This window comes from Poecilia reticulata, chromosome 12, assembly GCF_904066995.2.
Source record: "Poecilia reticulata chromosome 12, P_reticulata-male-v2, whole genome shotgun sequence".
Classification (NCBI taxonomy): Eukaryota; Metazoa; Chordata; class Actinopteri; order Cyprinodontiformes; family Poeciliidae; genus Poecilia; species Poecilia reticulata.
In genome coordinates this window covers 2,935,879-2,958,851 of record NC_088841.1, presented here as the reverse complement: position 1 = coordinate 2,958,851, position 22,973 = coordinate 2,935,879, and the positions used below count along the sequence as shown (strand labels likewise).

Genomic DNA, 22,973 nt, shown 5'->3' with positions numbered 1-22,973 from the left:
AGTACTGATTCCTTTTTCAAAAAGAAAAATATTCAATTATTGTTGAACAGCTGATTGGAGTTTTCTCCCAACTTGTGTTGTCACCATTTTGCAGACGAGTGTTAGCGCCACCTGGAGGAGAGTGGAGGACTGTAATGTATTGACAGCTGATGTAAACTGCTGGTGTGGGGGAAAAATCTATTTCTCATCTGTTCAAAAGACTAATATTAAGTTTCTTAAGCACAAAAGCGAAGGATATCATATCTATAATTTCAATATGTTTTAGTTGGTTTCACAAACACACAAAATAGTTCCAGTTATACTTTTTCCACATTAATTACTCTTTTTACTTCTGTAAATGAAAATGTTTCTCAGTTTCACTTTTTCCTTGTTTCATTAGTTTCAGTTAGCTATAATACCGTTGGCATGAAACTCTGTGTGGTGTGTTTGGTTCTGTCGTCTCACCGCTCATGTTCGGTCCGGCTGCTCCGGCCTGCTTCAGCAGAGTGTGTGTGAACGCCTGGCAGGTGGTGGTCTTCCCCGTGCCGCTGCGTCCCAACGCACACACACTGTGGTCCCTCCGGGTTCCCACCATGGACAGATACACCCGCTTGACCAGTGCGTCCAGAGCAGGGGGGGCGTCCCACACACACTCCCCCCGCCGTGTCTTCAAGCTCTGATACAAAAAGAACCGAGGAGAAAAAAATGTGTTAAAAAATAAACAAACAAACAAACACGTTTGCAGGATTTTTATTGCCTTGAAGGCGGAGCTTGGTCCACCCAGGTGTTTCTCACAGCTGAATGGTTGCCATGGGAGATTAAAGAATTTCTCAAACATGCATGATAGAACCAAAGCAACACTCCAGGTGTGTTGATGAGGAAATATGGTTACTAAAGTGAGTAGGAGCTCACCTTGCTGTGGGTCTGCAGCGGGGGCCACAGGCTGACCAGGTTGGGTCCAGAATGAGTGAGGGGCATGTCGGCTTTGGATCGACTAGTCAGTGTGTGCAGAACTCCACTTTCATTCACACACTGCAGGTCGCTCAGATCCTCACACACATCCAGCTCTGACGGGTTACACTGAGGAGGCAGAGAGCCGTTAGCTGCTGCAGCTCTGACTCAGATCGCTGCAAAGTTATACTGGTGCAGAAAGAACACTGAAAAAAAACCTGCTAAATCATTTATTTTTTTCTCTTTCATAAGTATGTACAATATATATATATAAATATATATATATATTTTTTTTCATTCTTTAAATAAAGAACAATGTGCAAAAAGTAAAACATTAAAGAAATTATATTATATTTTGCATTTAAGATAAAAACACCTTGGAATGCACAAAAATGTTTTACCCAAAAACTCCTCATGTGGGAGTTTAAGCTTCACTTGGTTCAATTTCACAAAAAGCAAAGCTGTTAATGTTCAGGTAATGAAATGTTTATCTCCTTATTTAAAAAAGGAATCGAGTTATTCAATTAGTCGCATCATTAAAATATTTCTAATATTGTACAAAAGAAAAATCGGGTGATTTTTTTCAATGTGATAAATCGATTAACAACCAGAATAATCGTTTACTAAAATAACTGCTAGTTGCAGCTGTGCATATTATTATTATTGCTGTTATTAATCTTTGTAAGTAAAAATAACGAAAGAAAAGCAGTCACTTTTTCAACTTCAAACTCCGTGACGTCGTGGAGCGAGCCGTCCGTCTCCAGCCGGACTCTGACCCGACCCGGCGGGAGGTCAGGCGTTCCTTCATCCGGCTTCAGCTGAGTGGCTGAAAAGACAAGAAGTGTTTAAAAAATCCCACATGAACCAACAGGCACGCCTTCAGGTGAGCTTCCCATTCAGAGTCTCTGCTTTCGGCCCAGTAGCGCTGGAGGTCAGAGGTCAGGGCTGCCGGGCTCTAACTGGATCGGTGCAGCGGCTGGAACTAATTTAAAGCAGGACGTCCAGCCATTGCTGGCTCACTGCAGACTGTGTGTGGATTAACAGATGATGTTACTAATCCCAGATCACGTCGCTGCAGAGCTGCAGTGTGTTTACACACACAGCGGCTAACGCAGCTCAGCTGCGTGATCCGCTCATTAAAACTGTCACTGACGACAGAAAATATTTTTAAAATATGCTTTAGAAGCTTCTGTTTTTATAAATTACCAAATGAATGACAATTAATAGATTTGTAATTTATTTATCTAAACAAAAACACAATTCACTTTAATTCTACTCCAAAAATAATTCATTGACCCCAAAAGGAAATGAAATGCTGCTGTAACTCTTTAATTCAAGATTCTTCAGAGATGCTGATGGCTGTGGACAGGATGGAACTCCTGTAGAGGTCTGTGTTACAGCAAAACTGAAGAAGCCTCTGACTGGAGACACTCTGTCTTAGAAGATCATGGTCAGGGTTGTCTGTAAGTTTCTTGTTTTTATGAAGAATTATTCTTTGCATCATTATCTCCAGAGGTTCTACAGTCATCCCCAGAACAGAACAGAACAGAACCAGAACAGAACCAGAACAGAACCAGAACAGAACCAGAACAGAACCAGAACAGAACCAGCCTTCTTTACCAGATAGTTGAGGCTTTTTACGTCCCTGGTTCTATCACATGAACTCAATGGTGAGGTTGTGCAACGCTCAGGTCTCAGGTTTCATTCCCTGATTAAAGACGAATCGGGTCGATGGAATCATGAAGCGACTTTCTGTCTATCAACATGGCTGAGAAGTCAGGAGGCTTCACTGACGTCTCCTCAGTGGTTAAGAGGCGTCTACATTTGACTTTCATTGTCTTTGTCCAGGCAGTTGGTTTGCTAAATGTAAAAGTTTCTGACGGAACGATAAGAAGACTGAACAGCTGCAGTTTGTTTGGAAGCGTTTGGTCTGAACACAGAGCTGGAGTTTGGCCATGCTGCGGTCATGGAGGAAATAAAACCACGTTTATGAACAAGAGTCAGACTAAAGTCCCTCCAGCAATGCTATAAAGACCAATATAACCAGACAGAAAAAGATTACTGAGAGTTACTGTTGCACTTTGTTTTCACACAGCTCTGCCTTTTTATCTGCAGTTTTATGAACTAAATAATGACATGAAACATTTTCTGTTACTTTACAGTCTGGTAAAGACCAGGCTTTTTCTTTCCACCAATCCTGTGCATGTAGTTTCATTCTGGCCGCCTCCGGTGTGTGTTCTTCACTCACCGCGGGTGAAGCCGTCCTTGTGGACGAACCACACAGGTCCGACCTCGTACCACACGTCCCTCACCTGGCAGGACAGACAGCAGGACGACAAACAGGTCAAATCAATAAAAACGAAAACACATAGATCAAAGGCATTTATCTCAGTTCTGTCTTTTTCTTCTTTGGATCTTTGTAGATGTACATACAAAAAACAGTTGTCTTAAATCTGAAATAGATTTATTTGAAATATCAAATCCACTAAAGGGTTTTTTAAGGCTTTCATGGTTTTTGTAAAAAAAAAGAAAAAAAATGAAAAGAAAAACTTAAAATCTTATGGAGAAAGATTATATGACATATAGCAATCTTCTTTTGAAGAACTTTCTTGTTTTCTACAAAGCTTCAAAGCACTGATGTGTCTGTGTGTTTTTCAGTAATAGTGAACTAAATAAATGGATTCCAGACAGACGCACAAAAGATTTCAAATCCATCTCAGAACGTCAAACTTCAAAAGGTAACAGCTTGATATGAAAAGACACATTCTGTAATATAAGTGAACAACATCCTCTCCCTTTTTTAGGCTTTTAATTTTATTTTATAGAAGTTCATGCTACAAACATCCAGCTGCGTTTTACTCAGAAACACACTCATGTCCAGCTGTTCATTATGCTTAACTAAACACAGTGAAAAATCAACTAGAAACATTTCAAAGACCAACAAAAAACTAATAACTGGCCCACAAAGTTAAATAGCTGTAAGGCAAATGTCATACTAATGTTCATTTCATGAAAATATTATTTGTTTGATTTATTGCTGTGCAGGGAAAGTAAAAATAATTCACAATTTGATTATTATTTGCCATCATACATGCAGAGAAAAAGCTGATTTTGGTCCCTGAGGACTTTAAGCTTTGGGATTTTGGCCCTTGGTTCAAAACATTTGAACACCTCTGGCTCGTGTTTAGCTTAGTGGTGATGGCGCCTCCACCAGGTGTGAATTAGGGACTAAATCAAACCATAAAATATTCATTTTTAATGAACAGACGCACCTCCTTCCCATTCTGCTCCGGTACGGTTGCGTCAGCTTGCCTCGCCTCCGGCTCCCGTCTCTCCTCAATCCCGTTCTGATTGGCCTCCACCAGCTTCCGGTCGTCCGTCCTCCTCTTGTTCGGCTCGGGCTGCAGCTTCTTCCTGCCCACCACGTCTTGCTTCTTTTCCTGTTGCTGGTTTTGTTTCGGGGGCTCCGGTGAGAGCGTCTGTCCGTCGGAGTCCGGAGTCATGATGTGGCACTGGGATGGCGGGCCGCCGTCCGACTGGACGGAGTCGGACCGTTTCTGTTTGCTGTTGTTGACCTGTTCGGCCCGCAGAGCCATCTCGGCCTCCAGGATGGGAGGAGTCTGATCCGGGACCAGGAACTGCTGCACCAGGTTGTCGCTCAGTTTGTGCGGCTGAATGAGGAGAGAAATGAAGAGACGACGATGATGATGATGACGATGATGATGATTTATTTGGATGTGGCAACAAAACCTCAAGACCTCAAGGAAATTTGTCAGGCACATAAAGGAGCTTTACAGAAACAAATGCATCAAATGGACTGAAATACGACATAAAGAATAAAGCAGGAAAACGCAACTTCAAAAACTCCTGTGATTGATACTTAAAATTATGCAACGTGGGTGTTTTTCATTGATTTTTCTCTTTTTTTTTTTTTTTACATTATTATTCTTAATTGACAAGAATGAAGGTTGAATTAGTCAGTAGGTTTCAGAAATGCTCTGTGAGTCTAATGCAGCAGTCTGCAACATTTACAATCCAGGAGCCATTTTCTCCCTCAGTCCATGAAACTGAACTCATTTAGAGTCTCAATGTCAGGAGAGATGTCTCATGCCAACACAACCTACAATAACCGAATAATTAATGAGTTACAACGTTTAATTTGCCTTTGGGGTTAATAAAGTATTTTTGAATTTGAGACCTTCTGGACAAAATACATCTACTACAGAAATGTTATCGTTTTGAAGGAGGCACTGTTTTAACTCTATTTTTAGGTTTGAAAATAAGGAAAACATCAAAGTTTTTTTTTCCTGTGGGATGTTGATGTTTGTGGAAAATAAAGAAAAATCACACTACTTCCCACCTAAAGACAACAACAAAAAAACATGGATCTATAAATCATCTTCTGATGTGCAAATTCAGTCCAATGATTCCATAACCAACAAGGAATTAAAAACCTGCAGTTGTTATTATATCTGCATTTAAAAACATTAACTGGTTCTTTATGATCTTTAGTCAATGGGATTAAGAGTCACTGTGGAAGAGCCAGATGGTCAGGTTGTCTCCTGACCATTTTGTGATGGACACACAGAAGCCTATTGAGAAAGTATAAGTGATTATCAGTGTAAAGTCATAGTCAACAATAGACGCATTGAAAGCATCTTGTACTGAGACTAATGTATGATTAGAACTTGAAGTAGACTGCAGGTGTTTAGTGGTCTGAGAATGGAGCCTGGAGGAACGCCACATGTGAAACCGGCTAATGTCTGATAACAGACAGTTTACAATTCAGCTCATAAAGTCCCGCCCACTTTTACAGTCTACCAATCGGCATGCTGTGATTATCGGGGTCAAATTCAGTCCAGTTTTTTTCTCTTTTCTTTACCTGCTGAAACATGAGGTTTAGTAAAAACAAAGGCTTTATTTCATTACGATCTCAAGGTGCTTCAGGTTTTGTTTCATTTGGCTCAGATTTTCTAAACCAATAAACCCAAGAAACTCAACTCACAAAATAATCAATTGCAAATAAGCAAATGTGTTTAATGCTGTTGAGTCTGTTGTGTCTGAGTGATCTGAGGGAGAATTAACTAACTAAAGCCTGTCCATGTAGTCATCTGCTTACTGTTCTCTCGTCTTTGACCTCTTTGACCTCTGGCTCCTTATGTTTGGTCTCCTTCTCTGAGTCTCTGACCAGCTGCTTCAGGATGCCTCCAGGCAGGACGGACAGCGGCGGTGGAGGGATGGTGGCGGCCGCCGGCTTGTTCTCCTCCTTTATCTGGAGTTGTAGGAATTGAAAGGAACCGAGCAGAATTTGATAAAAACAGGAAGTCATCGTGATTTCATGCTGAAGTTTCATCACGAGATGCATTCATGCAATATTTGACAGAAAGCCACCAAACAGGCAGAAAGAAATATCTGCACATCTACCAAGACTTGACCTTCTGCCTAAACTAACAGTTGATAGAGTCACTGTTGAAAAAGAGCCATAAACTCAGATCAGATCCATGTGGAAAAATACATTATTCATATTTTTATAGGAGAGGGAAGCATGACTTATTGATCCAAAGCATTTCCTGTTGCATTTTTCATATCCGACACATCACACATACTGTATTTAATTACTTCCATAATTTTTTTTCCAGTCTTTTCATCATGACCAGGCCTGTCACCGCAACAAACTGACCCAGAAATTGTTGCCATAAACGATAATATCGTGGTTTTGACATTAATAATAAAAATAACTGTACAGTATAATTATGCAACTTTACTCTCTCTCTCTCTCAACTTTAATTTGGCAAAGAAAACACTAGAACTGGAAAACTTGAAATATCTCAGAAAAACATAAAACAATCAAAAACAATAAAGTATAACAGAAATATAAAACTAATACGCAACCGTCTCTAAGTCAAAATTCATACTTCAAACGTTTGTTGCCATTAAAAGGTTTTTTTTTTCCAAGACTGAACTTTTTTCTTCTGTTGTTCAATGAAATCATTTGGAAGCAGATGTTAGTGTGAATATTATTATAATCTCTGATTAGGTGCAATTAACTTGATTGTAAATCAATATTTTTAGGCATAATAGACAGCTTTATTGTTCCATGAATGAAAATGTCTAATAAGCTCCCTGATTAATGTTCTTCATCCTGCAGTTTGATAATCAATAGATGTTGAGACTGATCAGTTTTATTCATAGCACTGATGAATCACTGATACAAGAACAGTTTTCCACAGTCCATCAAATTTGCTGCGTTTAAATATCTTCAACGCAATTAAGGGTAACATTATCAAGTATTTGTAAGTATTACATTTAACACAGGAAAATTAAACATATAAATATGATGGTATTTATCTCGCAGGAATCAGCAAATCAAACTTGTTTTAAGTTGCATGAAATAACATTTTTGAAAAAGAAAAAGATCTGCTACTGAAAATTTGTTTAGTCTTTAAATAGAAGCATTTTTCCCCTTTTTATGGTTTAAAATAAAGAAGAACATTAAAATTTTGCAAAAAGAGGCTTGATTCATTATCATCCATAGCAGGGTTTGATTTATGGGAAATTCTGCTTTTTTAAAGCTTATTTTTACATTACGTTTCCAGTATTGAAATAAAGACAATATAGATCTAGAACATTTTACTGGTATCTTTGGTGTCATTTTGTTGTGGAGATTCAATGACATAATTCAATAAAATAAGTGAAAAAACTGCTACAATGTACATTTGTTGTTATATCTAACTTTAAAAAGATTAGTTGGTTCTTTATCATTTTCAGCCAAAGTTATTAAAAGACACTGTGAAAACTCCAGACAGCCAATCTGAGCTCACCAGCATGTGAGGGGAGCAAATCCATCCCAGATATCAATACCTGCTATCGGATCCATACCGGCCAGATAAGATCGATATTTTAGCTTCATTTGTTTTGAAATGTTTGTTTTGTCAAATTTGAGTTGTTTTTTCTATTATTTCTGTTTGTCATGTGAATATGTTATTAAAGTATTTAATAATCTTTGTCTAAATTCTGCTCTAAATTTGGAAAAATACTTCAAAGATAAACTACAAAAACACAGAAGATTGATTATAATCAAGCTGAAATATGGACGGTACTGGCCCTGTGTTATCTGGGATCAGCACCAAAATATGCTGCATCGCACATCTGTACTTGTTGTTATTCAGTGTGACTTCTAGAAAACATCCTCAGGGCCTGTGGACCTGCCGGCCCGGCGCTCTGAGTGACCAGCAGCCTGCAGATACAGCGTTTGGCTGACCGGTATGTCAGAGCTCCAGCAGCCTGTTGAAATGTATTTTAAGTGCTCTCTTGTAGATGCTGCTCTAAATTTAGCTTCAGGAAAAGCATCCAAAGGAAATTGGTACGGAAATAAATTCAGATTTTCTTTGTTTTTTATTTAAGACCCTCAACAGCTGCAGAAGAACCACGACCTTTCCTACTGAGGCCCAACAGAATCATATCTACGTAACAAGAAAAATATATACTAACCTTTAACAAAATTAAAGATATTTACACTTTCCCTTTACACAATCTATTGGGATTATTATTTCTACGTTCTGTAAAATGATCACGTGTCTATACACACATACAAACACACACACACATGATTAGGTACTTAATTCCATTCAGTCAAACTTCAATATAAAACTATTTATTATCTTTTACAGTAAAGCACATTAGAAACGTTAAATTAAGCGAAAAAAGAAGCCCACTAGTTCCTGTTTTTAACTTAATCTAAAAAAATGTAGGTAATATATAGAACAGAGGTGTCTAAAGTGAGGCGCAGGGGCCATTTGCAGCCCTCGTTGTGATTCTAGGCGGGCAGTTTAAGTACAGCCTAAATTTAGTTTGCCAGTTCAGGCAGTTGATGCAGATTCACATTTAAAAACAATGTTACAATGAGTAAAAATGATATTAAAAAGGTGAATGGCTGGATAACATGAGCTCTACTGAAGCTTCAGGTCTGGGTTGGGTCTTGTGGAGTTGGTCGGGTTCTACTCTCTGTTTGGGCTGGAAACTGTCAGTCAGATCTGGCAACCCTGAGCGCCTGGTCAATCCCTCCTGACAGTTTCTCTGTAGTCGTTAGCCTGACTCTATGCTCCAGGTCTTCACCAAGGAAAAACTCCAGCTTGGGCGTTAAATAACCTTTACTGTGTGTTTCCATGGTTGAAGCAGCCAGAGATCCACTTCCTGTCCTCCACATGTTGCTGAGCAGAGCTAAGACTATAAGTGACCATCTGATACATGCAGGATGACTAAAACACTGGAACTGCACAATGACATGCCACAGTGACTCAGGATCAGAACACAGGCTGCCACAGACTGTGTAATCAATACTTCATCACACACACACATGCACACACACACACATAGGCAGGGACTAGAATCAGCACAGCATGCAGCCCTCCTGCACCTCCCTTCTGCTCCCACAGCTTTAAGCGGGAAGACAACGCCATGGTTGCTCCGAGGAGGAGTGCGGGACTCAGGGGGGTATGGCGGTGGTCGTGGGGAGGAGGGGTCACGGTGAGGTCAGCCAGTGGTGGTGTGTGTGTGAGACAACCTATCATTGGACAGAAGCAGTTAAAAAGGAGGGAAGATGTGCAAACAAACGCACCCAACACAATTCAGTTCTGATGTGGCTCATAATGTCAAATAATGTAGGAAGTCTCACAATCAATCAGGTGTTTGGAAGAGAACAAAGCCCAGAGCATCATTAATCCTCCACCGTACTTAAAGGGGCGGTGTTATGTGTTTTCCAGCCACATAGAATCACTTTATAGCAGAAGGAAGTATCTATGTTGCCTTCAGTTGTTATAAAAATGACATATAAATAAAAATACCATGTAGTAAAAGTACAGAAAGCAAAAAATATTTAAAAATCTTCTAGCAAGAACAAAGAATACCTTATTTACAAGTAAAACTAATTAAACGACTGATTTTACAATGACTAAAAGACAGTCACTACATATGCTGTCTCAGCAATAGATCTCAGAAATACTGAAAAACAACACGGCTAACTAAACCTTTGCTATTGTCCACAAGGTACATGTTGCTGGATGCCTTCACCCACTGACAGATTACATATTTATGAACTAAAAACCTTTACTTCGTCCCATTAGCTACACTCAGCATGGCTAACTGTGTCTAATCCTTAACACTTCAGAATTTTTGAACCAGAGCAGAGGAAAGCTAACAGCTAATCTGTTTTAGCTCATTTTAAGACATTTAAACAATCTTCTTGTTCAAATTAAACTTCAGAGGATTTCTTCATTTTCTAACAGGCTCACACTGATACAGCATTTTTCTACAGCAGGAAAGAGAGATATTACTTATAAGAACTTCACGAAAAACCCATAGTTTGTAATTTGAAAATTACAAACTATGAGACTTTTGGACTTGGCCCTGCGACACAAAGAGCAGCGAAGGAGAAGCTTCTGTCTGAGAAAAAAATCATCCAGAGAGACGAGTTCTGCAGGCAGGAAAAGTCAGCAAAGATATTTTCTCTGATAAATTTTCACTCAAGTTATCAAGCCATCTGTCCAGAAAAGAGAAGCTGAGAGCAGCAGCGTAGCTTGGCGACACGCTGGTCCATGTGTGGAGCCACTTCTGATCCAAAACACTGAGCGCTCTATACAAACCAGTGAGGCCAGGACAGAGAGCGGCTCCTAGCAAACAGTCTGAGGACAATCTGATGACTTATAGAGTTCAGTTCACATGATGAGGCTCCATGTTACAAGGCTAACACGACTACAATGAGCAAGAAAACAGCAAAAGAGTCACTAAAGACTCTTAACATGAATTTAACATATTTAATTTTATATAAATAAAAAAAAAAACTCAAAAAATTCTGAAACACATAAAATGCTTTTTGCTGTTCTGCAGTTTCCCTTAGTGATATGAGATAAAATGACAATAAGAAGAACAACAAAATAAATAAATAAATAAATAAATAAATAAATAAATAAATAAATAAATAAATAACAGTGTTTAAATCACACAAAAAAAGTGTTAAAGTCGCTTTCAAACATTTTCAAGACGACTAGCTGGAAAACTTCCACTGAGCTGCTGCAGTGTTTTCACTCTGCTCAGAAATTCCCATTTTAACATATCAGAGGCACAAACACAAGAGGTGGAGATGAGCGACTAAGAACTTTCTGTGTCACCATCTACTGAATTCTTTTCATATTCCTAATCTGGGCCTCATTATGTCTGTGCCTGATCACAGTTAGCAGGTTTTTATCTTAACAGCAAAGTCCTTGTGGACAGAGGGCCTGGATCTGATCATTTTGTAAAGATAATAAGAAGAGATCAGGACTAAAATACAAATGACATGAAATATGGCTTTTAAACTATGATTTGTGCCATTTGCTTAGAGGTCATGTTTTTAATGCTGTGTAGTTTTCCTGAAAACTCAACATTCCAATGGTCAATGTTCAATGTTCCATGACTCCTCCATGACTCCACTGATGGAGTCATAGAGGACACGCTGCTGTGTCTTAGCTGCCCAGATACTGAGCTGCTAGCAGGTCAAGACAGTCATGGATGACAGTCATGTAGCAACAGCGTCTTCAGTCAGAGGCCTCTTCAGGTGCGTTGTAATACTGACTGCTACTGGACAGCCTTCCTGAACACAGCATGACCATCCAAAAGAACTCTATGTGAATTTTTTGACATTTTATTTCCCTTTGGGATAAATAAAGTATTTTTGAATGAAATTGAAATAAACGTGTTCAGTTTCTAAATCAAAGTTGCTTACTGAGCTGTGAGTTAATTATGAACCAGTGAATCAATGACTAGTTTATGCAACTCAGCAGTAAATCTCAGTATTTCCAACCAAACCATTGGGACGAGGAGAGACACTGTTACTGTCAGGACAGCAAAAAACTCTCACCTACAACCGCAAATGTTGAACGTCTTTTTGACAAGACAGCTTTTAGATAAATATATGCTACAGGAAATGTGAAAATACAGTTATAATAGCTGGTTTTTTGGGGGGGTTTTAGCCCAAGTTATTAACAGTCATAGTGGAAAGTCCAAAGAGCCACTAGTGGCTCCGGAGCCGCAGGCTGCAGACCCAATTTGAAAGTTTTCCTTCTTATTTCTTATTTCAAATCCAAATCTAGTGGCTTCAGTCAGTTTTTTTCTCACACCCTGAGAGAGGGCCGCAGCAGCTGACCCCAGAACCACGCTCCGAATCGACTCCTGGAGGAAAATTCCAGTCCCGGGTTTTAATGTCTCTTTCTTTCCATAAAACTCAAAAATGTCTTTACCTCCAGCTGTGTGTGAACACCAGGCAGGCAGGGGGAACACGGGGCTGGAGACCTTCTGAAGAAGCTTCTTAGAGATCCAGAAGGCCGGCGGTGGATCCGGGGAGGGCCAAATAAAAACGTCCTGCTGTCACACAGACACCACCACAGACTTACACTGGGTATGACTGAACGAGGGGGGCATGTAGCAATAGGACCAGAAATAGAGCAACACACACACACACACACACACACACACACACACACACACACACACACACACACACACACACACACACACACACACACACACACACACACACACACACACACAGCACACAACGGCTGGCAGGACACTCTATAAATATCAGCAGGCGCTGGGCGGGTGGAGGAAGGGGATACAACCCTGTTTGGACAACTGGCTGACATGGATCCTCAGGAAAACACAATTTAGGGAGACAAACTGCCTAGAAAAGTCACTTCTTATTGTCTGCATCATTTATTGAAACACTTTGAGTCTTAGGTGAGGAGATCAAAAAAAATATGACCAATCAACCACCCAAAAAATTAATATCAGCCCCTCTGTCCCGCCTGAGCGGCTTTAGAGACTGAACCTGTGAGTTCTGCTAAATGATGTGACAGAGGCTGACAGGTCACCTGATGGGAGGGGAATGATGGCCGCCCGGCGGATCCCTGACAGGACACGACCGCACATGTGCAGATCTGCAACTCATTAGCTGTCTGCTGTGACTGACAGCTACAGGTGGGGGAGGGGGCAGGAATGAAGAGGAGGAGCCTGCTGATTTCTGGGAGGAGGAGACAAAAGAAGTAGAAAAAACCCCAATGATCACAGTTATTACAGGAGCCGGTCGAACCGGTTATCACTGGCTTTCATATGTCGCTAGTTTCTCTGCTGTTAATGTTTCCAACATGTTTGCTGTGACCTGCTCGGCTTCCAGGAGGGAAACGTTTGCTCCCCTAAGAAAAGAGAGAAGCCTTTTGGCTTTGCGGTTGACCGTTGAGTCGTGTGTGATTTGTAGTCTCCCAGAGATCCTGTTGCTTGTTGGAAAACTATTTTACCAGACAAGCAAACTAAGCACACCCTATTAGCACTGCAGCACAGCTAGCTGCAACAAGAAGTCAGAAATGTGGCTGTTTAAGGGTGAACTCACACCAGCCCTGTTGAGTCTGCTTTAATCTGCCTCCAATCCGTTTATTTAGAAAGTCTGGTTCAATGTTGAGGTGTGAATGTGTAATCAAACTAAAGAACAGTGAACTCTGCTCTGCATAAAAACCTCAGTCTTGGTTCGGTTTAAGGGGATCTGGTGCCATTCAAATGCTTATGTGAATGCCAAGCGGACGGAGACCGCTTTTTGGAAATGAAATGATAAAACAAGTTCAGGAAGTGGACAGCGCAGGGCATTATGGGTAAATACAGCCAAAACAACCGTGTTAGAGGTAGAAAGCAGCCATGATCTTTCATCCTATCTTTCAATCCTACAACTATAATCCAATGTCACTCCATGCTTTGTTTACATTTTATGAAGAAGGAAGTTTTGCTCAGTGGTTTTTGGTGCAGCGCCACCACAGGTGAGGAGAGAAACACGTTTTTCAATAGTTTGAATTGTTTAACACAATGCAATGTGAACGCGAACCAGAGCAACTGGAAATATAACAAAATGTTACAATTTTGGTCCCCACTCAAGCAGAATCTGAGAAAATTGGGGGAAACATATGTTTTTCATCCTTCATTTTCATTTACCACTCTTATCCAGCTCTGAAATTGATTGAACAGTGACCGATTGCTCTCCAAACTGATCTGAATGTCCTAAAGGAAAGCTGAGGCACACAGGAAACCAAGCAGCTGGGCTCAATGCCAGCATCAAAACAACCTGGGTCAATCACCTTCTAGCCATGCCCAGATCAAGTACTTCAGACACAAAGTATTGAGGTTTCGGTACATGGATATTGTTTTTTAGCCGGTCCATAATCTGTAATAAAAAGTTCTTTAAAGGGGCAGTATTATGAATATTTATATTATATTCTGAAACAATTCCCTCATTAAAAACATACCTGGAGTATTGCTTTAATTCCTTCACACATGTTTGAGAAGTTCTTGAATCTCCCGTGGCAACCATTCAGCTGTGCAAAACACCTGGGTGGACCCCATCTCTGCCTTTGAGGATGACGCTGCTCCTCAGAGCTTCTGCTTCAGCTCCCCACGACTCCTCCACCCAGTTCCTTCAGACTAGCCAGCAGCAATCAGCAAACACCTGGTGGAACTGCATATCAGCTGAGCTCATTATAGTAGATACTTCTCAGAGCAACTCTGGTAAAAACGTTAAAGGGTTAATAGAGGAGCCATGTTGTGATGTCATCCTGAAGCTGGAATTTCTGGACATGCTGGAGAAGGAGTTTCTTAAAGAGACAGAAGCCCAATTTCAAGGCATTATATAAGGAAGTCAAATTTCTTTTAAGTCATATTTGATTATGCAACTTTTTTTTATAAACAACTGAAAGTAACAGTTATTTCATTGTGCTACAAAATGGAACTATGAGCCTGGAAAATACACAACACTGCCCCTTTAAATATGTTTGATGTACTTTTCATCAGTTGTCAAACACAATGTTCAAAATTACAGAAATAAACACTTGGAATATATAATTATGTGTGTTTTGATTGTATATACCAGCTTCAGTTTTTTTTTTTATAACAAATTTGAAATCAAGTTAAAATTTCCACCTGTTAGAGCAAATCTGCCACAGACACTACAAGGCAACCCGACCCACCGTGCTGTTTGACCAGGCCTCCCTGAGAGGACACCAATATATGAAATACACTTTTGTTGATTAGTAGGCATGGTGACCATGAGGAAATTAGACACAAAGACCTTTGAATTAATGAGTCAAATACAAAATAAATGCAACATGACAAGAGGCAACACAGAAAAAGTCGTTTTTATTCTTGAACTGTTCTTACAAGCAGTCCAACACGCAACTTTCTATCTCAAAAACAAAAGAATCGTTGAAATAAAATAAACTTTAGAATATTCACTGAATAATATCATCAGTCAGATAGCTTTTTTTTTTTCTTCTTTTACCTTGATTTGAATAACCCAAAAGCAGTAGTATTTGTGTTTGTGGCGTGTGAAAACGAGAAGAGTTTCAGACGGGTGTAAACTGGAGGGGTTTTCTACAGTAAGCCTCGGCCGAAAAGCTCCGACATGTGGAGGAGAGACGCCGGCTCCCGGCTCCCCATGCACACAATAAATATGAAAAAAAGCACAGAGTCTGGTGTCTGAACAAAAATAATCATCTGGAACTCGCAGGTACAATATCTCTAATAAGTCTTTTTATGTGCAAGATTCAAGCTGAAGTCATCACCACAAACAATTATACTCACATCAACATCCCCAACCTCCCCTCGACAAGTTCATTTTGTTTTCTACATTAAATCTTTTAAATAAACCTAGAGCGTTTTGTCATTTCATATACACATATATTTATATATACTATATAGATTTTTTTTCCTATATGCTGTCCTTTTTTAAAATCGTGTTGAGCGTGTGTCCGAGGGAGAGAAATCTGTGAGTGACGTAGAAAGAAAGCAAGACATCCACCGGATGGCGATACGAGGCGTTAAGGAGGCTCACGTATCTCCCAATACTCACGACTTACACAGAGTGGAGGAGAGAGAGAGAGAGAGAGAGAGAGAGAGAGAGAGAGAGAGAGAGAGAGAGAGAGAGAGAGAGAGAGAGAAAAACTTTCAGGAACAAGTACACGGAACCGGGTGGTGTGTGTTTTCAGAATCCCCCGTGGCAACCCAAACACACACACGCACACACACACAGACACACAAACACCAGTGGAGAAACGTTTGGTCACAGTTTTGTACCCTTCCAACAAAACCACCTCCTTAAAAAGTCTGAGAGTGGATTTTCAATCGTTTTGGCTGCTGACGCGTCCGAGACGAGAAGCAAACGTCCAACTTCTGGTTAGTTCCACTCGTTCATTTCAACAACAACAAAAATTTAAACATAGAGAGTTATTTGGCACATTTAACAACCGGTAAGTAACACATTGGGCTAAAAAGGTGCAATAACATAACTTTCAATGAAAACAATAAAAACCATTTTGGTTTATAAAAATAAAAGACACCTTAAGAGGTGGCAAAAATCTCTACAACATGATAAGATTTCCCCCTGACGAGAATTAAAAGGTTATCAAAAGAAAAGAGGGAAAAAAAGCAATTTACCCAAATCAACCATTTTTTCTACTGAAGCTTTTTGCATTACAGTTCTGCAACAAGGACATTTACTGCATAAAAAAATAAAAACCCTGAAATTACAATAGATTTCTCCTTCCACTGCACATTCTGCAACACTGCGACTGTGCAACAACCCGTCCCGTAAACGCCCTGGTGCTCGACATGTTTCAGCCCCGACCGAACCGGGTCATGAAAAACACAAAACATACAGCTGATGAGTCCGGCTTTCTGTTTTAAACGTGACATGATTTAAAGCTGACTGGATGAGCTGAGTTAGCTTCGTCTCTCACCTTTGCTCCAGATATGGCAACAATAAAGTCAAACTGAAGGAGCTTTTAAAAACGGCGTGCAGCATTTCAGAAAGAAAAGATTCCCTGTGATTTATATATAATTAGGACATGCAGCTGATGCATATTAAAATGGAATGAAATTAGGTGAACATTTTTAAACATTGAATGTTTTTAAGTGGAATACAGAGGATGAAAATTACAGACAGAAATGTGAAAAGTCTAACTTTGACTTCGTCCCTGTTGGACCTGAGAAAAGGCTCTACTTCAGTCAGTTGGTTTGCACAAACAAACTGAACAAGTCACCAAAGCAGCATGACATTTATGTTACTGACCAGGTGTATAACAACTTCTACACCAAAGAGTGTTATCTCTCAAGTGGATTAGCAGAATGAATGTGGTGCTTTCAATTACTGGAAAAAAAAAAAAAATCAGACATTTGGCAAAGAGATTTGGTCAAAACAGAATATTCCTCATTTAAGCAAAACATGAGTCCCTGCTGTGTCGGAGACTCTTATTTTGTAGTGAGAAAGGAAGTAGTACTTGAGTGGCCGTGTGTTGATATAGAGTTGGCTAAGAAAGACTTCTTTTTGGCTCGCTGTCAGAACTATAGAGGCTGGCGGCACTTTTAAATAGCTTATGTGGAAGCCTTTTGGAAACTCTATAGAAAACTGCTATTGCAAAACCGCTAGTTGCTAATGATGCTAAAGGGAGTAAAGTTAGGAGCTGAAGATGCTAAAGTTAGCATTATTAGCCACAAGCATCATTAACTGCTAAAGTTGGAAAAGTTAGCATCATTAACCGTAAGCAACATTGGAGGCTAACATTGGTAAAATTAAAATTATTAGCCACAAGCAGCTAATAATTAATTAGCATTAGTGGCTAATGTTAAAGTTAGCATTACTGTTGGTGAGCATCATTAGCTCCCAACATTGCTCGAGATAGCATCAGACACCTCAAGAAATATTAATGGCTAATGTTGTTAAAGTTAGGATAATCAGTTGCAAGGATCATTAGTGGCTAATGTTGGTAAATTTAGCATTACTAGCACCATTAGATGTTAGTACTTCTTACAGATGGCTATTTCAGTTTTTTAAGGTAGCCTGCACTACGTGGGATTTCTTTTTCTGTGTCCAATACTTGGGCTGAACCTAAACATAATTCTACACAATGTGATTTCTGAAACCTTTATTTTGTTTGTGAAAACCCAGAAAGGGAGCATTTTCATTTCTATAGCAGTTCTTATTAAACCATAGCGGTTTTGTCAAACCTGAACTGATATTTTCTAAACCAATTGCAAATTCCTTAAAACCGAAACTTTTATACCACTGTGGAAAACAAAACAAAAAAGGGAATTTGCAGCTTTACCAAAAATATTGCTAAAAATCTTGAACCCAATATTATGACTATATTTGAGAGCTGGATATGTTGTTATTGGCTGGTTGGGATTGGTCCTCCAGGCGCCTTTGACGGTCAAAGAGCAAAAGCCAGAAAAATAAAAGAAAACCAAAGGTTGTTTGTAAAACTTTCTCTCAGCTTCAGCTCGTCCTCGTCTAACTTGTGCTCACTCTGACGACGGTCACACGCTGAACCTGCAAAGCCACAAGAATGTGTGTGGCTTCATCTGGAAACAGCCCAGCAGAGGTAACGCAGCACCGACACCTGCTCTTCCGCACACCTTACGCCCTCACACACTCTGCAGAAAGAGAGAGAACATCCCCGTCCTCCTGTGTTGGGGTAAAGCCTTGCGAGGTTTTTGGACAGGCAGACAGAGAGGTCCTCCGACAATGCAAAAACGCTGGACCAAAACATGGGATGCACAGAGAAAGGGTTGTTTATATACACTGAACATGCCCCGCCCCCCCTGCAAGCCTAACACGCGTCATCGTCCACGGCTACCCATCCTCAGGTACATTGGTCTTCACAGATCCCATGGCAACACGTTGCTGTTTGACAGCCAATGGAATCTTGGTCACCATGGAAACTGGCTGGAAACAGGAGCCAATCTGAAAAGAGTCTGTTGGTCCTCTTGTTTTTCAGGACTGGAATGATAAATCGGCCGCCAACAAACACCCTGAGAGGGTCCGGAGGTACGGGGGGCTCCCACCGGCCGCTCAGGTGACTCAAGTAAAATATCCATGTTGGCACTTTGCACACTTCAGCAACTGAGAGGAGGGGTTGGTGGTAAGAGGGACGGGGGGAACAGGATACAGTCAAGCAGCAGATTTGTTTTTACATTCCCCGCAGTAGCCCCGCCCCTTCTGCATCGCCTCGTAAAGAGGAATTCTCTCTGATTGGACCTCCTGCTGTATCTGACGCTTAAAACTCCATTTCGTTTCGCAGTCATTTTTCAGATTCTTCCAAGAGATCCGGTTCAAGTGAGGAGGGGCGACCTTGAGGGTGCGGGGGGATGAAGGAGAGCCGGGAAAGGTGGAGGACCAGTTCAACAAATTCTCGTCACATCCATGCAGAGGGTTCTGCTCTCCTCCAGTCCGCCCCGCCTCTCCTCTCCTCTCCGTGACTGGCAGTGTCCCGTGGATGAAACGGAAAAGAAACCGGTGAACCTCCTCTGATGGTGTGTGTGTGTGTGTGTGTGTGTATGTGGGTGTGAGTGTGTGGGTAAGGGGCCGGCAGGTCCGCACACACTGCGAGGCGTGGCCATGAAGTTGGGGTCGATGTCTTGCAGAAATGACGTGGTGTGCAGAGTGTATGTGTCTACATGTTTGCGTGAGTGTGTGCGAGTGTGTGTGGGTATAGATATAGAAAGGTATGTGCTCCTTTTATTCACAGGCCGTTGCTGTTGCGGTGTGTGAGCGGCGGTTTGGAGAGCTCCACCACACCGGCTCGGCCTTTCCCGATCACCTTGGGCGCGCGGCGCAGCAGCTTCTGGGCCTCTGTGAACGCCTCGTTCAGCTCCTTCTTCCACTGCACAAACTCTGGGTCGCTCTGAGGGAAATGCAATGGAACGGGTCAGCGGGGCTCAAAGCGTCGCTGGCTGGAACGGACGGAACGAGGAAGCCACCCACCTCACACTGCAGGACGAACTGCTTCCCTCCCTTGACGCGCAGCAAGATGCACTTCTTGTCTTTAACCTGCGTCTCTTCCACCGATGCAATGTGCTCCATGGTCAGCAGGTTTTGCTGTGAACAAAAGTTGATGAGTAACACATGAGGTAACATGAAGCGTCAGTCATTTTTTGATGCCTGTGCCGATTGGTTCCAGAATGTCTGGCCTCAAACCAGTTCCTTACATTCTGTTGGATCCATGGTTCTAATGAAACATTAAGATTTTAAACAGGGGCGCACCGACTACAGTTTTCTAGCCGACCACCGATTATGTCAATAACAGATTAATTACAACGAAGCTGATTAAATGTTTCAGCCCTAATCAGAACTGGTATTGAGGATTTCTCTTAGTACTGGTCTAGGGACACCACAGGCTGCGTAAAGGGAAGAGTGAGCTCCTGGGCAGCGCTAAGGGAAGGCTGCTCTTCATCTAGCTGCAGCAGGAAGAAGAGGAGGAAACATGTACTGCTAGGTGGAGAGCAGGGAGGTGAAGCATTCAGCAGAGACACTCACCCTGTCTTTTACCATTTTTAAAGTCTTTAGCCACTTTTCCTTCAGAGGTGAGACGGGACAAATGAGCAGAGAGACAAACGAGATTCTCACACACACACAAACACACACACATAGAGAGAGAGACGGAACAGACAGATAGTGGGAACGTGAAGTGAGATGTGACTGTACACTCACCCGCGACTCGCCCTCTCCCCTCCACTCCACTCGGTTGGGGAACAGGTAGAAGTAGCGGCGCTGCCACTGGGTGAGGAACGGGTTGCCCAGCTTCAGCATGTAGCCGTGCATTATGCAGTCCTTCCCAAAAGCATAGTCTACACACACGCACGCACATACACACACACCCCCACACATGCGCGCACACACACAGAAAGTTAGAAGGTGACACAAAGTGTTCTGGATAAGCCTGTCACAATAAGCGATAGATCAATTAATCAATCGCATTATAAATTAAAATGAATTCAATAATTTCCATTTGCATGACTGATCCTCCCTTATCTACCTAAAACTGGATGATAAACATTTTCAGTCTGTTGCTTTGGACTCAATTGGCCCCTTTGTTTACAGAGAGTTCATAATTAATTTTAATTGTTCATTTGTTTTGGATCTATAAAATGCCGTCCAGTTTTAGTATTAAACATTTGTTAGAAAATAAAGTTTATTGATCTTTGAGAAGATGTATTTGCATTATTTTATCATTACCTTTATGTTACTTGAAAATGGTTTGAAAACAGAAACATTATCCTTTACCACAATCATTTCTAGGACAGTTTATCGTCATGGCGACGGGCCTGTTTCCGGGCCGGCGGTCTTACCCTCCTCGTGGCCCAGCTGCTTGTTCTTGGCCCTCTTGCGAGCCTCTATCTTGTCTGTGTCCAGGTTGACGGCCTCGTACACCGTCTCAGCCACCTCCTGCTGCCAACGCTCCGATATGACCAGAGGGAAGTTTTTGTACAGCTCCTGGTCGCTGTCCAGTAGCTGCAGAGAGGCAGACAGAAGACAGAGCAGCAATGTCACCATGACAACAGGACAAAATGACAAAGAGCAGAGACTCTGCCTGGGCCAAGCAATTCATCAGACTCTGAATCCAGCTGCTTTCCTCTAGCGCCTAGCTTGGTCTTTAACAGTTATCTGTTTAACTTTGTAGGTTTGCTTGGTTAGCAGGAACAAAAACCTGATTTACTTCCTGCTGATTTAGCATTAAAGTTCATCACCACTGTTTTATTTATGATGGCACTCGACAATATGCAATGTCTGCTAATGGTTTCTCAATTGATGACTGTACGTTGTTTTTATGATATATTTTTATGTTTTTATGATGTAAAATACTTTAAACTGCTTTGTTTCTGAAATATTCTGTACAAATAAACTTGAACGAGTGATTGAGCTAATGACTGTTAGATACTGCATGTTTTCAAATGTAAAAAATGCATCATATTAAATCATTCAGTCAGTATTTATTATGGAGTTGAACTCTTGTCTTTGCTTTAAAAATATGTTGTCCTTCATTTGGAGAATTTTAAAATTATCTGATGCACAACAAAAGTTTGAGCTCACTAATGAATAAACTCTTTACTCCGCCAGTTAATTGAGAACTCTTCAAGTTTCAGAGACTGTTGCATGTAGCAGTGGCTGTTTTTTCTCCAATCTATTTGCTTCAGGTGAAGCTAGGAGGAGGGGATTCTGAAATGTAAAAGCTGTGTCCGACGATGGGACACTCAAAGTCCCGTCAGCAGCTGCAGTGGAAGATAAGAGAATTAGAAATGAGGCGTGCGGATGCTCCAGGAGTTGTTTTACCTTGATGCCCTTGGTGTCCTCCTCATCAAACGAGCCGATGTCAAAAGCGTCCGCAGCATTCACCTCTCCCCTGGGCGGGATTAAAGGAGGGGGGTACTGCAGGGCGGAGAACAGAGGGACGACTGTCAGCTGAAACAATCACACAACACTAAGAAAGAAACAAAGAGCAAGAGGAACAACAAGGCTACAACTCTGTAGTGCTGTGGTAACCATAGAAACATCCACCTGACCAGATCTGAGCTACAAACACAGAACCTAAGAGTCGAGATCATTTAGTGCGACTCCCTAAAAACCGAACGGACCTGATGCAGATGGACATGCTCCATCATTTTGGAAGGTCATCAGTGATTAGTAAAGCAGAAGCAGCATTCAGTTCCTATGATCCTCCAATCTGGAGCAAACTTCAAGAAAACTAAAAAACTGCCGGAACACCGAGTTTGTTTAATAAGACCTAAACCCCACCGGTTTACAGCTGCCTTGAATTCATAATAACTGGAGCATTGATCAGTATATTTGATGTGAATTTGCGTGATGACGTTTGACAGAATGTTATGTTAGCTGCTTATTTCATAACTGGTTGCTACATGGTGTTTTTAATGGTGTAAAGCATTTTGAACTGCTTTGTTGCTGAAATGTGCTATACAAATAAACTTGGCTTAATTTATATGTTCTTAAATAGAGTGTTAGGTACTAAATGTATTGTCTTTTATCAAAATGAAAGCAAAAACAAAAAAACCTTGAAAATAGTCACCAAATCCAGCAACTTTTAACTCAAACTTGGCTAAATATGCCAAAGGTTTTCAAAAAAAGGTTTTTTCTATTTGTTGCTAAGTTTTTTTTTTTTTTTTTTATTATGATATGATAATTT

The 22,973-nt window shown here is 41.0% G+C and overlaps 2 protein-coding genes across 5 annotated transcripts in view; both read right to left on the bottom strand.

The window, feature by feature from the left end:
* Nucleotides 1-12,373, bottom strand: part of myo18b (myosin XVIIIB) — a 61,099-nt gene extending 48,726 nt beyond the window's left edge. For 2 of the 3 annotated variants that reach the window (XM_081613639.1, XM_081613640.1), the window contains exons 1-8: nucleotides 12,204-12,373; nucleotides 9,353-9,493; nucleotides 6,050-6,204; nucleotides 4,203-4,601; nucleotides 3,179-3,242; nucleotides 1,644-1,756; nucleotides 892-1,059; nucleotides 445-655 (exon numbers count right to left, since the gene is read on the bottom strand). In XM_081613639.1, coding sequence (XP_081469765.1) covers nucleotides 445-655; nucleotides 892-1,059; nucleotides 1,644-1,756; nucleotides 3,179-3,242; nucleotides 4,203-4,601; nucleotides 6,050-6,204; nucleotides 9,353-9,389 — 1,147 coding nt within the window. In that variant the 5' untranslated portion in view covers nucleotides 9,390-9,493; nucleotides 12,204-12,373. Of the gene's footprint in view, nucleotides 1-444; nucleotides 656-891; nucleotides 1,060-1,643; nucleotides 1,757-3,178; nucleotides 3,243-4,202; nucleotides 4,602-6,049; nucleotides 6,205-9,346; nucleotides 9,494-12,203 lie in introns of all 3 variants that reach the window. The other variant, XM_081613641.1, reaches the window with a different exon arrangement.
* Nucleotides 12,374-15,119: 2,746 nt separating this feature from the next.
* The window catches only part of grk3 (G protein-coupled receptor kinase 3), a 77,753-nt gene continuing 69,899 nt past the window's right edge, over nucleotides 15,120-22,973 (bottom strand). For both annotated transcript variants that reach the window (XM_008423195.3, XM_081613642.1), the window contains 5 exons: nucleotides 22,106-22,201; nucleotides 21,124-21,286; nucleotides 20,486-20,622; nucleotides 19,760-19,873; nucleotides 15,120-19,679 (listed from right to left, as the gene is read on the bottom strand). In XM_008423195.3, coding sequence (XP_008421417.1) covers nucleotides 19,518-19,679; nucleotides 19,760-19,873; nucleotides 20,486-20,622; nucleotides 21,124-21,286; nucleotides 22,106-22,201 — 672 coding nt within the window. In that variant the 3' untranslated portion in view covers nucleotides 15,120-19,517. The remainder of the gene's footprint in view (nucleotides 19,680-19,759; nucleotides 19,874-20,485; nucleotides 20,623-21,123; nucleotides 21,287-22,105; nucleotides 22,202-22,973) is intronic.